The following is an 18,159-nucleotide window of genomic DNA, read 5'->3' as shown; positions in this document are numbered from 1 at the left end:
GGAGCATGCTGTTTTTTAATATGAAAATATTTATTAGGTTAATGTTTGTGTTTTTTTTTTTAGGAGATTATATGGTCTATTCATCTCTTTATGATAAGAGAAACAAATTTGTGTTGTGGATCTTAACATGCTTTTTATCTGTGGCTATGATGGATTTTTTTTTTTCCTTTAGTCTAGGTCAGGCTGTGTCAACGTCATTCATGTTATTTAAATCATGTACTGTACTGCTGTTTACATGGATGTTTTTGCGGGTGCTTTGAAGTGCCTTGCATCGGGAATGAGGAGCAATTGAATTATTTTTTTCCTGGGATTATGTAAAGCATGTAACTAGGTGTCGCTTTAGTTTATAACGATGTAGCCTCACAGTAGATCTTTTTTTGTTTTATTTGAGTGGAGAAAATGCCCTTTAAATTAATGACAGACATTCGAGTATGGTTTAAGGATTTCCCAAGCACCCAATAATGGTGTTTTTCCTTAAAAATGATGGATGAGTAGTAAATGTTGATAGATCCTATACAAGACAATATGAGACTTTTTCATTAAATAACATTGAAAAAGTGTTTACATTCATTTGAAAGTCTGGTGGTTTTTACAATAAAAAATGTTCAGAATGAGTATCCTGACATTGCAGATTTTTCTCTAGCAGGATTTAGTGGTATTCTTTTTCCCTTTAAGCCTGAGATCAATTTACCTTCTATCATACTTAGCATGTTGAATAAGATACATAATGAAAATCATAAAAATCTATGAACATTTTATTTTTTCAGACATCCGTAAATAAAATAATATATTATTCTACAAAAGACAAAATTGGCAACCCATTAAAAAATACCTACACATGAAAAATACATTTAGAAAAAATTTGAAATGCATGGATTTAATTGTAATGCATAGTTAAGCAGATTAATTGGCGATACGTAGACGGGTTTCTTTCAACAATATACTTCAACAGTATACTTTTCCTAATCTTGATTTCCAAAAGGAAGTAAATCAGTCCTGTTGTCCAAGGTACAGTTTGCACACAGGAGTTTTGTTTTTTATATTTCAATTGTGTGAAAGATCCTGTTCATAAAGAACAATGTTATGGTAGGCTACACATGGACAATTCCACGTTTTTGTACCGGGCATGTTCATAACATCAGGTTATATCAGCTGTTGTGGTGATTGAGCTTAAACACCCCTGCAGGGTCAGGAACAAACCAGCTTTCCCATAAGTCGTTGTGAACACTAGGGAAGTCCCAGGGTTTGTGTCTTCCATTCCAGTGGAGTAATTTAGCCTCCTGCAGAAAGTGTTCCGAATATCTGGTATCTGGATTCCAGCCTTTGTTGTGTTTAGAGGAAAATAGTAGACTTGTTAGAGAATAAAAGTTTCATATTAAAAATGAATTCAACTTCCTGGTTAAAAAAAAAAAAGGATAACACAGTGAAGAATCTACCACCCATCTTACACTGAAGAGTTTCTCATGGAAGCCTTCCAGTAGCATTCTACCCATATGAGTGTGTGTGTGCTTTTTTTTTTTTAATACACTATTTTTTTTTATACTACTTTTTAAAATTACAGTCAGAGGAACTATCTACAAAACAACTCATGTGGACTTAATTATTTTTAATTAAGGGTAAACAGTGTCACAGTGAACCTTTCACACACCTTGTACTTGCATACAGATATATCTCCGAGGCTAAAATCTCAGATGTAATTGCTAGATTGAAGGGTATGTGCCTGTTAGATTTTGATATTGCCAAATTGTGTCCAAAAGAACTCGTATTAGTTCCCCTCCCACCCAGAGTTTATAGGTGTTTCCTCTATATAATTCCTTTCCTTTAAGTAATCTTGTTCTTACTGTATGAAATTTCAAACAGTAAGATCTACCTCTTTGGCCATGTCCACTTGAGTATTAATTCCCTCATATGTAATCACTTAGAGACTGCATTTACCTGAATATTATCATTACTCAGAACATTTTAGAATACCTGTTCTAGAAGTTCACTAAGATCTTGTAAATACAAATTTTTTTATTTTTTTATTTTTAAAGATTTATTTATACAAGATCTGGGCTACAGACCAGATGCGCGGGAGAGTGAGAGGATTCACCAGAGACAGAGTGGGGAACAGAACAGGCAAACTGACAAAATACACTGCTGAGGGGAGCAGTGGGCCCGACAGAAGAGGTCTGCCATGCCATGTGGGACCCTCGCCGGCTGGCCAGGAACGAACCTGCGCTGCAGAGGCTGCGGACAACTTCACAGTGCTGCGTTCAACCGCTTGCACCACCAGGGGAGGCCCAATGCAAATTTTTTAAACTGCACTCTATGGTGTTAGCTTTTCTGCCTATGAGATGGAATTTGATATATTTTTTTGAAAACTAAAAGTCTATTGAGTAAAGAGAGGGTGAATAGCTAGTTATTCTAGTTTAACATATTAGAAAATAAAACTTATTTCTGATATGTACCAACATGGTTGTGAAGGCAGTTGCAGAAGAGGTAGCTTTTCGAGGCTGTCAGCACAATTGAAAATAATTATCAACTTTCAAAGACTCAACACAAAGGAAATGCTCATTTGAAAAGAAGCACCTTTGGGTTCCTTAGTGGGATGTCCACTAAGTAGGAAACCTTCATCTCTTAGCTCCAAAATTAAAGGGCTTTTTTTGCTTTCACTTCTGTTTCAGAAATTTAAAAAATTTTTCAAGACTACCTGTTTAAACCCAAACTTAATATCCATTACTGTTAAATTGCTTTTTGCTTCCAAAACACTAAAATGGAGTTATTTTTTGAATGACTTCTGTGGAGATTTATTTTGCCAGACCATCCGCACAGACATAGGCTCTGCCACAAAGAAAACTTCTTTCTTTCCCTTGGAAGCATTCTACCCCTTCCTCCTTGTCAGTAAGTTAGCTATTTCATGAAATGTAATTTTGAGTCTGTCCTAAGATCATAAAACGCTCTCACCTTATCCTTCTAAGTTCCACATAGCTATTCCTGCCTGGACATTTTTGATAGACACTTTGATGGGATTTTCAGCACTTTCATCACATGAAAATATTGATGTTTAACCTAAGAATGAATTCAATGTTATAAAACAAATTAGATGAAATACTAATGTTCTTAACTTCCCATCTCTCGCGTGTGTAGATAAGCTCAGGAAAATTGGAAGGTTCTGGAAATGAGGCAGAAGCAGATCTACACAGAATCATTGAAACAGGATCTCAGCTTCCACAGTTTGCCTGTCTTTTCTTTTGTAAAGGAGAACAAAGGACGTGTACTTTGCAGGATTGTCTGGGAATTAGAATTAATGCTCACCTTGATCATCAGAACCTAGCCCCGTCTTGGGAATGCAGTAGGCACCTGATAAATATAAATCCCTAATTGTCTCCAATTTTAAAATAATCCCCAAAGATCTGAAAACAAAAGGATTTTTAATAACTTTTTTGGCAGCAAAATCTAGATCCCACTCAGGGCATTGCAGAGCAAAGAATGTGTTACATTACCTTCTATAAATTTAAAATGGTACTAAATTTCCAAACAGGTCTCATCCATTGGGATTGTGGCTACGTGTCTGAATGAATGTGAAGGTGTCTTCATAGACTGCTCTAAGCAATTTGCATGTATTAGGTAGTTTCTTTTAAGAACTATAGGAAAGTCTTCAGTTTAGAAACTGAAGCACACAGAGACTGAGTAACTTGCACAAGATCATAGGTAATAGCAGAGTGGGGATTCCAGTCCATACATATAGCCTGCCTTTCTGTAATGAAGAGTGAATTTAAAACTGTTACAGGACTAAAAAAGCACACAGAAAACAACTGCTATTTTAAAGATGCTCTCCCAGTCATCTGAATTCACTTTAAGTCATTACCAATTCATTTGTCTGTGTCCATTGTCGGCCACTGGACAAGAGCCATGAAGGTATATAAAATCATTTTGACAGAGTTCTAAATTATAGTGTTTATGAGCACATGCTATATGCTGAGCATGACTCTTAATTGCTTTTCAGGAATTCCTAGAAACTGCAGCAGGCCTTTTTATCAGCTACATCTGTGGAGGAATCAAAGCTATGAGGGTAGGTCACAAGCCCAAGGTCACCTCCGTGGTCACCTGGAGGATTTAAATTGGAAAACCTGGTGCTGTAGCTCACCCCCCCCACGTGGTGGGGCTCATTGGGTCTTTAAAATGCACACTATCTTGTTCCAAAATACATACCCAGGTGCCTGATGTGCCACAGGGGGTTGATGGTGGAGTGTTTCCCATGAAACACAATCAGCATCGGGGAGGTCGCCACCCCGCCTCCCAGGGAGCTGCTGTAGAGATTTTCCCTAAGAAACAGAAAGCAACATTTGGCCTGGAGTCCAGCAAACTCAAATCTTCTAAAATAATAATTCTCATTATGTAATAGGACTATGAGCTTTCATTTTTCTCCAACTTTCTATTGAAAAAATCGTCAAACGACAAACTCCCATTTGTCCCATCTAGATTCCCAGCATTAGTATTTTACCACTTTATTTCTCAGGCTTTTTAATAGCCAACACAGAAGATCAAATTCTGATCCTACATTATTTATTGTAGAATAACCTTACTCACAAAGTCAAGGCTATGACGGTATTAAGAATACCCAGATAAAAAAGGTGAACAAGAAATACACTGATAATAGTGGCTGTGTTTTTTCCCAGTTTTAAAACTTTGGTAATGAAAATGATACATTTTTTTAAATCCCACTTAAAAAAACATTTTAAAACATTAATCTTTAAAAACCAATCTGTGTAAGGAGGAGAAATTTGGCTAGAAATGATTTTCAGAGAAAAGGATCGTGGGGACTCTGGGAGATTTGAAGTCAAGTTATCAATGTATCAGAAAAACATTTGTACAGTAGGGACGCCGCAGGGTCTCACTTCCTCTGACATCAGAGAACAACATTTCACTGACTGCCCCCTTTGTCTCTCTCAATAGTGCCTTTGTAAGGAAATGTGACTTACAATGCCTATGAAATATTTCTAATCCCCAAGTTATGCATAGAAAATTAATTGACTTTGTTCCGGAGCATGGAAAAAATAACGTGAGGTTTCCACATACTCCACGTTTTTTTGCATCCACCTCTCCAGCTGCTTGGTGATTCGCTGTTGCTTCCATTCTGTCATGTTGGCAACGATCACACCGGGATTGAAAGAGCAAGTGCTGGGGCTGATGCCCAGGTCCTTTATTGTCTTCTTGCGGTAGTCCAGGTAGCCCATGTACGTGGTCTACAAAGGACAGCACACACATGTTTGACTGCCAGATCTTGTTTCTGGAAAATGCTTGTTTTTTGTGAAACCACTGTGCCATATTTCTACATCTCCTCCTGTGTCGATGGCCACTTACTGGTTTTCTTTTTTTTAAAGATTTTATTTATTTATACAAGAGCTGGGGTACAGAGCCTCCCCGGTGGCTCAGCGGTTGAGCACTGGGCTGCAAAGCTGCCCGCAGCCTCTGCAGCACCGGTTCAATACCCGGCCGCCGGCCTAGGTCCCACATGGCGCTCAGACCTCTCCTGCCGCGCCCGCTGCTCCCCTCAGCAGTGTACTTCGTCAGTCTGTTCTGCTCCCCACTCTGTCTCTGGCAAGTCCTTTCACCCTCCCACACCTCTGGCCTGTACCCCAGTTCTTTTTTTTTCCTTAAAGATTTATTTATTTATTTATTTATTTATTTATTTATTTATTTATACAAGCACTGTACCCAGTACGGTCAGAAACGTGGGAGGATGAGAGAACTCGCCAGAGCCAGAGCGGGAAGCAGAACAGACCGAAGTACGCTGCTGAGGGGAGTAGCAGGAGAGATAGGAGAGATCTCTCGCCCCATGTGGGACTCGCCCTGGCCGGCCAGGAATTGAACCCACGCTGCCACCGGGGAGGCCTGGCCATTACTGGTTTTCTTTGTCGGTTTCCCCTTGTCTCCCTCCTCTCAAAGCTGGGTCCCAAGTTGCCTTCCTGGCACCTGTTCCTGTCTCTCTAGCGCTTACTCCCCAGAGAGGCCGATCCAGTCTCTGGGCTTTGGCCACTAGGGGAGTAGAGAGCCCTGGCCTCTCCGGTACTCCAGCTTCTCTGCCAACACGCTGACTCCTTACTAAGGCCGCTCCAGCTTGCATCCCCAGATGGATATAAGCTACAACCTGTCCCTCTTCAGTTAATGGCAACTCGGTCCTGCCAGGTCATTGGGACAAATATCCTGGGTCATTAATTTATCCCTGAAACCTCCTTTTCTCTCACTCTTCATCCAAATGGCAGCAAATCCTTGTGATCCCGTCTTCCACAAAGCAGCCACTTCTCACTGCCTCTCCTGCATCGTTCTCGTCCCAGGCCATCATTACTACTCACTGGATTTCTCATGCTCCTAAAACCCATATCCCTGCTTCTGCCCTTTTTGACTCTACTGTGTCTTTGTTACTCATCTGTTCAAAGCCCCTCCAGTGATTTCCAGTGATTCTGAACTTGTTCAAAGTTCCTAAAATGACCTACGTCTGCCTCCACACTACCTTGCCAACTTCTTTTACTCTCCCCCTGGATCCTTCTGTCACACTGACCTCCTTCCCTGTAATAAACCAGGTCCACCCCTGCCTCAGGACCTTTGCACTTGATGCTACCGCTTCCTGGAAGGTTTTTCCCCTGGGCATTTGCTTAGCTGGTTCCCTCAGTTTTTTCAGTGGTGGGTGAAGCCACACAATCTCAGTGGAACCTTCCCTCATCACACAATTTAAAATACAAGCCCATCTCCGTTTTACCTATTTTCTGAGTGTCTCTTCCCACTAGAATGCAAACTACACAAAGGCAGGAGTTTTAGTTTTGCTTCCTCTATTACTGGTACCGAAAACAGTGTTAGATCCATAGTAAGCCTTCCTCAATAGGTAGATGTTGGATGGATGTAATTAGAAGCAGGACATATTATTCCACCCACATAGGCCAACATAATCCACCTAAGTGTAATGCTCAAACATGACCCGGGGTAAGAGACATAACTTGCAAATTAAGTGCCAGACACTGTCCTAAAACTTCACCAGCATTACATTAATTGTAGGCAATAACTTCACATGTCTTTATTCTCATCACAGCTGGACAGGGAAGTACTGTTAATACCTCTACTTGAAAATGAGGGACAAAATGATCGGTTAAGCAGTTTGCCCAAGGTCACAAAGCTAGTAAGTGACAGAGCTGAGATTTTGGCAGAGTTGGGCCTGGGCCCTAGAGTGTGTCACATCTTAAATGTCACACATATAAACGTATTTCCCAGAACGTTTTTTGAAGAACAGCTTTCAATTCTTAATAGCATCTTTATTTTAAGCCATTCTTTTGGTATCAGTGTTACACATTGGTTCAGCTTCCTTCATTCCCCTCAACCTAAGGAACGCTCTCCCCTTGAACAAAAAATCAGTATTTTCTTCTACTGAAAGGGAGAAAAAGTGATGGTCAAAACTCTGAAAATAGGGCCTCCCTGGTGGCGCAAGAGGTTGAGCACAGCACTGTGAAGCTGTCCGCAAGCTCTGCGACACGGGTTCCATCCCCTGGCGGCCAGGGAGCTACCCACATGGCGCAGCAGACCTCTCCTGCCTTGTCCGCTGCTCCCCTCAGCAGTGTGTTTCAGTAGATCTGTCTGTTCTGCTCCCTACTCTGTCTCTGGTGAATCCTCTCACCACCCCCGCCCACGCATCTCTGACCTGTACCCCATTTCTTGTCTATGTAAATAAATCTTTTTTTAAAAAAAAAAAAACTCTGAAAATAGAACCTACGGTTTACCAAGTCCTTCTCAGAAAACACCGTATCTGACAGTGTGTGGTTACTAGCCCCGCAGATGGCAGCTGTCAGTTTGGAAACACTCCACGCTAGATGCTAGAACATCGTGTTATTTCATCACAGCTCTCTCTCGTGTGTGCTCTCTCTCTCTCTCTCACACACACACACACACGCACACACGTGCACACACACACACACACCAAAATAAATATTGTTGCCATGGCTAGCCATTTTCAGGTCAGGTAAGAGGGAAGGGCAGGATTTAGTAACTTGCCAGGAATGGGTAACGTGTGGAGCTGGGACAGGAACCCCCAATTCAGACCCTGGTGCTCTCGTTGCCCACCGTCCAGACGGGAGGCTCTCACAGGAGGCTGCAGGCCCGCGGAGCAGTGGGAGGAGCAGGGGCGGGAGGGGGTGAAGGTAGTTTTCCGAGACAGCGAGCCCACCTGCAGTCCCACGAGTCCGTTTGTGTCCTGAGCTGAGGGCAGATCGCAGTCATCTGAAAAAGCGGCCGCATGGCCCAGCGCCAAGGTGGTGTCATACAGCTCTTGGATATCACCTGCATTTAGAAACACCTGGAGTTTTACTGTTATGGGGTTTGTTTGAGGCTAGACGGGGTCTTAGAGCTCAGATAATCCCCAATTTTGCTATGGGAGGAAGGGGCGAGAGGGGAGTAAGTGGTTCCTGAGACCAAGTGGGTTGGCAATTTACTTGATAAAAGTGGCTTGTATCCACTTAGAAAATGATAATAAACTCACATGAGCACTGACCACGTTTCTTTATTTCTGTTGCTCCGGAGATGCCAGTGTTTATTTGCATGTGGGTGAGAGAGAGAAGGCAATACTTACAAGCCAAAGCTTAGCTCACTTCTAAGAATGTCATCAGGGAGACCTGATCCCCCAGTGTTGTGGGGTGCAGAGAAAGGAAAGGCCACCGAGCTATTTATTACAGCAGTTGGCAGAGAGGCACTCTCCGAAAGTGAACTGTCCAGGGAAGTGATTATCAACCCCTGTTTTCAAAGTCATCCTGCGTTTATGCCAATTTAGTATATTCCCAACTTGAACAAGCACCAGAATCACTGGGCAACTAGCTGCTTCGCAAATGGAGAGACATGGTTGTTCTACTTAGCTGCTCCTTTTCCGGGTGTTCTTGACAGTTGGCAAGTATACCTTGTACAATCACATCATCATCCAAATAGATGACTTTCTCATGTTGGTGGATAAGCAGAGGGAGATAAAATCGAACAAAGTTCAGCTGTGAAAACAAACAAACAAAAGCATGATGATGAGAAGGAAGCGTGTGGCTCAGTGCCTCCCAGGGGTGCTGGAGGGTTGGTTTGATGGTCCAAGTTTAGAGAACAATAGAAGAGGGGATGTCCCCCAGAGTTTTTTTTCTGGCACCTGACTCATCTGTAGCTGAAACCAGCACTGGATAGTCAGCGGTTCTAGGAGCAAACCCCAGGTGGCTGAGACTCTGCCACCGTCATCTCTGAACTGCTGCAGCCGAGAGTCACGGAATCTCCCTCGTCAGTCTGTTAGGCCACAGATGACCCTCCTTCCTCTACTCAGCAATTATGAGGGTTGTGAACGAAATCAGCCTTAAACACAAGGGCATGAGCAGGAGCAGGCACACACATACCCCACACACATACATACCACCACACACATGCATACACACCGTGCACACACCACACTTACATACTACACACATACACACCACATACACCACATATACCACACACACCACACACATACACACCACACACACACCACATCACACACACACCACACATGCACACACCACGCACCCACTCAACCATCATCCCAACATATTCAATCTCTTAACTTCTTGAACCAGACAGAAGTCAGAGAGGCATGGCAGCAGGTGGGGGTTATAGTCATATGACTGTTCAATCCAAAATCCCAACTCAGCTTCACTCTGATAATAAATCTCCCAAACTGGGAAAAGACCATGTAATGAGGGTTTAGAATTTAGTGCCTTTTCAAGGATGGATTTAAGTAACAACTACAATTTTATGCTGCATTTTCTGCCATCAAAAACACTACTCTTCAGTAAGAGGACTCTTTTGTAGGGATTTTGAATAAAATAACTTAAGATTCCCGATGCTAGGGGAAAAGTTGGTGTCTCCTGGAAATATTATTTTAGTCAGTTCCATGGAGTCTAAAACCCACCATGCTATTTTTCCTTAGCTACAAGGATGTTCCAAGTTAAATTGAATGTCCAACTGCAGCACCCACAACCTGTGACTTGGAGATATTTTTCCTGGCCTCCCTCTGTGACTCCCAGTTCCCCACCCCACGTTCATACACATGATACATCTTGTGTTTTTTTATACTTTATTTCTTCTAAGCTTCATTATATTTATGCAAACCGTCTTAAATCCTTTCTGGTGCAGGTGGCTAATAAATTATAAATAAGTGGGAATTTGGTGGAGAGCTAACTGGGAGGCTTCAGGAATATTCTATCTGTGTGCCAGTGACTACTGTTCCACATTGAGCAAGGTTCTCCCCCAGGACTGTCCCCACCATGATGAGATTCCTACTTACAGGCTGGAGTAATTCAGGCCTTGATGAGTCTGGTCTGATCTTCCCTTTGAGGACCATTGGGTTGAATTCCACAATTTTAAAGTTTATTTCTCTCAGTTTAGAATGCTCAATCCATGTGCTAAAGAGATGACAAAAACACTTAGTGCACCCCCAACTTTACCTCAATTTGCCTATTGCCTCAGAGTCAATCTGTGACTTCCTTAGAAAGTTAAAAATAAAATGTGTGTAGTCTTAGTAGAGCTTAGTCTATAAATCCTTCTGCTTCCCCCCACCAATCTGGTCTGACTTCAAATCTTTCCCTTTTTCAAAATATTTTATTTATATTCACATAACTCTAACTCTTTCTGCAAAGGAAGTGAAGCTAGAGAGTAATAACCAAATACCCCTCCCCCAGATCCACATAATCTCCACAGGAAACTGAAAGAACAAAAAGTGTCCCTTCTTTCTTATAAAGCAACATCTGTGGTTGTCAGTACTATCTTCACCATGTGCTAACAGTGCTGTAATTTTATGAAGCAGGACATGCTGAATGTTCTCCTGTGAATGAAGTCATTATAATTCTGCTGTTTTGACTCCGAGGATGATTTGAATTTCCCTTTGTCTCTTTGTCTCTGTCTCTCAATTTTCCCCATCTGTCCCCATTCCTGCTTTCTCCTCCTGCTCCCCAGCCTCTCCTCTTACATTTTCTCAGCCATAAAAAAAAAAAAAAACTTCTTTCATCCAATTCATCACAAGATTCTTGGTAGAAATAACCTCAAAATAAAATTTTCATTGACTAAATTCACATGGGTAGCGTTTGTGATCGATTAAAAAGCAACAAAAGAGCAAACTTTTTGGAACAAATATTAGATCTGCAAAATTGGAACCATAAAAATCAATCACTCACACAATGTTACACATCAATAAAAGTGGTCCCCCAAAATTCACATCAGTAAGAAAGATTTAGACAACCCAACTCGATATAGGCAAGAGACTAGAACTTGCACATCCAATGGCCCACAAATAGGTGGGCAAAATAATGTTCAGCCTTATTAGCAGCTTTAAATTAAAAGCAGAGTGAGACACCCATCAGGATAGCAGAGCTGAAAATCTGGACACACCAAATGGTTGCTGTTACCAGGATCTGTTGGCTTTGTGATGATTTTGTAAGTTGAGCAAGGGATTTAGACAATTTTCTAAGTTTGTATTATACATCAATGAAAAAAGTTTTTAAAATATCTTAAATGATGTGGCAAATTAGACAACCACACCTGGGAAACAGTTTGAATGTCATAAAGTCTTGAGGCTCTCTGTTCTTGCATAAACCCTTACTGGGAACATGCTATACATATCATTCTTTTGGGTTTGGTTATCTGGTTTTCTTCCCATGGATACTTAAAGGAGTGTAAAGGACAGGCTGAAGACATAATTGGCAGTAATAAGTGATAAGGAGAGTGAGAATTGAGACAGAGAAACCTAGAAAGTGCAAAAAGTAGAAAATCCTCAGCAGCTAAAGTACATTTAGACTGGGATAAAAGTCTAAGGGTATTATCACAGTTCATTGTAAAAAATCATCCATAAATATAATCATTAATACCTTCTCCTTATGAGCCATGGAAGTAACCAAAATGCCTTGAACATCCCTTTTTCTCTGCTCCCACAATTCCTCTACCCCAACTGCCACCCTCCCCTGAGATAGTCTCTGTTAGCAGTTGGGTAGTTTCCCATTGGAGGTCTTTTCCTCTACAGAGACACATATATGTACATGTTCACATTTATAGTTTGACGTTTTTGTTCTTTGTTGCTATAGGCTGACAATTGTGTTTGCTTCTTGTGTCCTAAATTCATAAATAGAAACCTAATCCCCAATGTGACGGTATTCAGAGGTGAGAGCTTTCAGAGGTGACTAGGGCACGAGTGTAGAGTCCTTGTCAATGAGTTTGGTGCCTTGTGAAAGAGACCCCAGTGAACTCCTTCACCCCTTTCTTCTTGTCAAGACCCAGTCCAGAGCAGCCTCCATCAAACAGAAAGTGAGTTCTCATTGGAAAGCTGCCCCTCACTAGACATCAAATCTGTTGGCACCTTGATCTTGGACTTTACAAACTCCAGAACTTGGGAAATCAATTTCTACTTTTTTTTTTTAAGATTTATTATTCATTTATGCATACAAGAACTAGGGTGTAAGCCAGAGGTATGGAGGATGAGAGGATTCACCAGACAGAGTGGGGAACAGAACAGGCAGATGTACTGAAATACACTGCTGAGGGGAGCAGCAGGTGAGACAGGAGAGGTCTGCTGCGCCATGTGGGTCAGCTCCCTGGCCAGGGATCAAACTCATGTTGCAGTGGCTGTGATAGCTTGATAGCATTGTGTCTTCAACCCCTGTGCCACCAAGGAGGTCCCAATTTCTACTGTTGATAAGCCACCGGGTCTATGGTATTCTGCTCCAGCACCCTGAAGACATTCATCCATGGATCATTCCACATGAGTTGTACAGCAACAGGCATTTTCCACTTCACAATCTGCCTTGGGAATGTTCCATGTCAGTGTATGAAGATTGCCTTTTCTCTTTTAAACAGTCAGATCATATCCCATATTTCATTTAAATATTCTTCCATTGATGGACATTTAAGCACTTTGCCATTTTTTTACTATTTCACACAATGCTGAAATTAACATTGCTGTACATATGTTTTGGTAATATGTGCTAGAATTTCTGTTGCACAGATCCCTAGCCGTGGAAATGGGATGATGAGTCTAACTATATATGCCTATAACCCTTTCATAGATATTGCCATATCATCCAATTTGCAAAGTGTACTTGGTATAAACAAAGAATAAATACACCCAATTTCCTACCTGAATAGTGTACTACTTAATTTTTTTGAAGATTGATTTATTTATTCATTCAAGAGCTGGGGTACAGGCCACAGGTGTGGGGGGTGAGAGGACTCACCAGAGACAGAGTGGGGAACAGAACAGGCAGACTGACTGAAATACACTGCTGAGGGGAGCAGCGGGTGAGTCAGGAGAGGTCTGCTGCACCATGTGGGTTGCTCCCTGGCTGGCCAGGAAATCCAACTAGTGCTGCAGAGGCTGCGGACAGCTTCACAGGCTGCGTCTTAACCCCTTGCACGACCAGGGAGGCCCTGTAGTTCTTAATTTTTACCGTCCCAATGAGTGCAAAATTATGTTATTGCTGTTCTACTTTACACTTCTGTATTAGTTACACAGAGTATTTGTTGACCATATTTTTTTCTTTTGTGATTGTGTGTTCTATGTTCAGTTTTCAACTAATGTTTATACTTTCAAAGCTTTTTTTCCTAATAATTATTTATATACTTGAGGGAGTAGCCTTTTGTCTATATACATGTTGGTAATACTTTACTTAATCTATAGTGTAATTAGTATTACTTATGTTTTTCATCATTATAGACCTTTAAATGTTAAGCAGTCAAATTTGTTGGCTTTTTCTTATGATTTTTGGGCTCAGGGAGGCACTCTCCATACAAAAATTATACAAATAGCCTACATTTTAACAATACACTTAAAATTTGATTTTATGTTTACTTCTAATTCTAACTACATTTTATTTTTTAATATAGTATATGATAGGAAAGAGATCAGTTTACAAGTCAAAAATTATAATTAGTGATGCTTATGAGCCATAGTAAGCTGATTAAGAAAACAGAGAAGAAAGAAGCCATGTAGAAAGAAAGAATATCATATTAGTGCTTAAAGTTTGGCATTCTTTAGTTCATTAGACAATTTGTTTCTGCAAAATGATACATTGCCTTACCAGATTAATAAGAAATTAATTTCCTCAGCTAGGCAATGAATTTGTCAACATATTTGACCAAATAAACCTCAGGTCATCTCCTCATTAATTTGTATAACATTTAGCAGGCCAAAAGAAAAGAATTCATATGAGGATAAAGAAGGAAGAAGGAAGAGGGGCCTCCCTGGTAACGCAGGGGTTAAAGACAGTGCTATCAAGCTACAGGCGGCCACTGCAGCATGAGTTCGATCCCCTGCCACGGAGGTGACCCACATGGCACAGCAGACATTGCCTGTCTAGCCCGCTGCTCCCCTCAGCAGTGTATTTCAGTAGATCCACCTGTTCTGCTCCCTACTCTATCTCTGGTGAATCCTCTCATCCCCCGCTTGTATGCATGAATAAATAAATCTTTTTTTAAAAAAAAAAAAAAAGGAAGAAGGAAGATTAATGAAAATAGAAAACTCCTAGTCAATAGTACAGATTACCGTATTCGAGACAAAGTATTCCGGAGTCCAACTACATAGAACAAAATGTTGGCATCAGTGTTGCTGTAGATGCTATTGATGGCAGCCATGGCAGCACCCATTCTCCCTGCCGCTGCACAGATCACCACGGGAATTTCATCCTCCATTTCCTCCGGAGTCTCAGAGCCATCCTCTGGAAACATCAAAATCAGTGTTTTGGAACATGAAGGAATTTCACTGTTAGTCAGTTAACTTGTCTTCCACACTCCTGAGTGAAGATAGCATAGTGTAGAAGAGACTGTCAATTGTTTTCCGATATCTAGTTTCTCTTCCTTCCCTTAGAAATGGAATGTTGGAATTTTACCCCATGCAGAGCCAACCACCAAGAATACTTTTTCCTGACTCCCTTGCAGCTCTGCGTGATCAAGTTCTGAACAATGGGATGTCAGTGCAAGTTGTGTGTACAGAGTCAGGGTTTGCCTTTTAAAGAAATTGACTTATTATCTTCCTTTCTTTCCCCCTGGCCATGGACTGGTGTGCTGAGATGATGTCTGGAGTTAGAACAGCTACCTGGACCATGAGATGCAAAATTCCTGTTGAGGACAACAGAACCATAAAATAGAAAGAATCTCGATCTAGATGATTGCATCCTGGATGACTGGATGGCACATCAGACATCCCTTGAGAAAGAAAGTAAACTTCTATTTTGTGCATCAAAAAGAAAAAAAAAGACAAAACTTGTAGGCAACTCTAGATCTGAGGCTTAAAACAGGGGATGGGGAGGAAAATGTATCAAAACAGGGTGAGAAGAGCACACGAGACCATGGGGATAGTTCACTGGTGATGTGGTGGTGGAATATTTACAAGGACTACACTTGAGGGAAGAAATCAAATACTGTACAAAAAGTAACTGCAATGTAAACAAATTTTAAAAAATTAATAAAAGGAAAAAAATCCTCTATTTTGCTTCAGTCACTATTATTTTGGTGCTTTCTTACAGAAGTCAGTAGGCTAGCCTCGCAATCACATAGTTAAAACATGTGAAGAACTGAAAAGTTCTCCCTTGGTTCAACAATTCCTCAACTCTCCCCTGAAATGGAATATCTACCTTGCCTGTGCTGCTCTAAAGCAGGCTGCTTGTGATCTTCCTTCCCTTATTCATCCCTAGTTAAGAGTCTCGAAAGCTCATAGGAAGAGAAAAGAAATAAATGAAAAAGCATGATTCAGATACAAGATGAATAATTCATTATTCTTTTGAGCTTTGGCGAGGATATAAAATCCTGATCTTTAACAGCATGCTCTGGCATCACTGTATCTCAACAGGGCGAGAGCGAGGTCATTGTTTTGTTCACTTATGTGTCTCCAAATCCTCTCACTTAAGAGAAAAAAAGGGTGAAATGAATGTATGTAACACACAAAACAGTAACTGTACTTGTCTTTGGCTGATACAGGTACAGGTAATATTTTTCCCTTGTCTGTTTTCCCTAAGTGGGTATATTAGCTTGGCTAATATTAAGAGTAAATTCATTAAAAATATAACAAACACCATACTAGTTTAGTGCTTGTTAGTCTTGGTGTGGCGTGACAGTGTGAGCTGAGCTTGCCATCTCACAAATTCACCCCCAAGGAGGGAAGTGGGGTACCTCGGAGCAACTGGGAGAGGCTCCCCAGAGCAACACGGAATCTTTTTGAAGTTGAGAGTTAGGAGACAGCTGGGGCCCTGATAGGGGTGAACCAGCAGGGAGAGCAAAATACTTGAGCAACTCTGAAGGGAGGGCTAGGGAGCAGGCCACTCCAAGTGGGGTGCAAACACCAAGGCAGCTGCAACCATGGGGAGCTTATCAGAAATGAAAATCCTCAGGTGCTGATTAAAACCAAAACTGTGTGTTTGAACAAGCCCCCTGTGATTCCCGTACATGCTAACATCTGAGGAGCACTGATCATTCTAGAGTGCAGCTGCCCGATTTGTTGCTTGTTTCTGAATCCAGAGACTGAAAGGACAAAAAGGGGGACATTAAACCACTTTCTTAGGTATGCCATCTGGATGGATTCGTGCTGACCTGCTTCATGCTTTTTAAAATAAATTTCTTTATGGTGGTAAATACACTTAACATAAAATGTATCATCCTAACTATGTTTAAGGGCACAGTTTCAGGGGTGTTAAATATTCACACTGTAATATGAACCTCACCACCATCCATCCCCAGGACTCTTCATCCTGTAAAACTGAAACTTCCCAGAGTCCCGCTTCTGACCCCTGGCTCCCCATGGATGGACCAACAGATACTCTCCTATAGGGGAGTCTCACAGTCTCTGGGTGACTGGCTGATTTCCCTTCACCTACCTGCTTCATTCTTGAGCACCATCCCTTTATGAACTTTCTTATACAGAATCCCACAGACAGTCACAATCAGAAGAAACAGCAACACCTGATTAACTGAAATAAAAATAGAACACATTCAAGTTTAACTTGAAATTGTGGACAAGTTCAGAATAGCTGTGTGAGCAACGCCTTCCCTGACATGCCAGGAGCTGGCCTGGAACCTTTCCATTAGCACAGAGCATGTGCAGTTAAGAGATAGCCTGGGATGATCGTTGATGCTCTTGGATACACAGAAGTAGTTAAGGAGGATCCAGAGCTGAATCCAGGCAGTCTGAAGGCAGAGTCTACAACATTAACTTTGCCCGTGGATGAACACTTTGTTTCTAATAATAACCCACATATAAATAATCCCTATGATCAACCAGTACTTATTATGAGTACAAGATCTTAGCTGCTATCATATGGCTGTTTTTCAGTTAATTCAACCACTAGTTAAGAATGAAGTGCAGAAAATTCTTGTCCTGAGTAAGAGGTGAGTATATTTAGGATATACTTAGAGTAAAAATTTTTGTAGTTTATCTGCAATCCATATCTAACTGCACATCATGTATTTTTATTTGTTACATGGGGCAGTGCTACCCTGAGAGTAACAGCAACACACTTTGCTCTCTTTTCGCATGGATCCACAAACTACTGGATTTAAAATCAGGGACAAATCCAGGTTTTGATGGGGTTTAAGGATTATAAGGTGACTCTTAAGAATAGAGAATTACAAATGCTAAATTAGAGAGGAACATGAATATTTATTTTGATGGAAAAGCAGATTTTTGCAAGTTTTTTATTTTTTTAGGAGTATACGACCTCCCTCTTGATATGTCCATCTGTAAACAAAATATTTAACTTTCCACAGGAATCACTCTGAAATGAAGAGGCCAAAAATTGCCTGTTGGAAACTATTCATAAAAATCAAAAAGCCAAGACTGAGCATCAAAACAGTCCTCCAAATTATTTATTTTTTCATCAAATTTCAAAAATTGTAATCTTACTTTTTCGTAAGAAAGCCATGGGCATTCACGTGGATAAAAACTGTGACCTGTGGATTAAAGAATAAACTTTAGTTTAAAAGAAAATCAATTCAAAAGTTATCAAACAATTAAGGACTATAACTTTGTCGACTCTATGAATTGTGCAAATCATTCTCTGCTGTGCTGAATCTAGAATTTGGGAAATTAAATGTATCTCGAATTTATCATTTACCTCTTCAAAGCTGGTTTCTCTGGCTGTACAGACCTTATAAAGA

The 18,159-nt window shown here is 40.9% G+C and overlaps 1 protein-coding gene across 1 annotated transcript; it reads right to left on the bottom strand.

Annotated features, from left to right (window-relative positions):
• Nucleotides 1–1,148: 1,148 nt before the first annotated feature.
• Nucleotides 1,149–17,075, bottom strand: GLT8D2 (glycosyltransferase 8 domain containing 2; the record flags this gene model as incomplete). The annotated part of the gene is made up of 8 exons (XM_084254640.1): nucleotides 16,881–17,075; nucleotides 14,558–14,729; nucleotides 10,316–10,433; nucleotides 8,918–9,002; nucleotides 8,195–8,307; nucleotides 5,062–5,228; nucleotides 4,195–4,307; nucleotides 1,149–1,321 (listed from the first exon to the last, which is right to left on the bottom strand). The coding sequence occupies exons 1-8, from the start codon at nucleotides 16,993–16,995 to the stop codon at nucleotides 1,149–1,151; spliced, it is 1,056 nt and encodes a 351-aa protein (XP_084110766.1). The 5' UTR covers nucleotides 16,996–17,075.
• Between the last annotated feature and the right edge of the window lie 1,084 nt (nucleotides 17,076–18,159).

Source organism: Talpa europaea (genome assembly GCF_964194135.1).
Source record: "Talpa europaea genome assembly, chromosome: 15".
In the NCBI taxonomy this organism is placed as follows: Eukaryota; Metazoa; Chordata; class Mammalia; order Eulipotyphla; family Talpidae; genus Talpa; species Talpa europaea.
The sequence above is the reverse complement of the archived record's forward strand: the minus strand, read 5'-3'. Positions and strand labels throughout refer to the sequence as shown.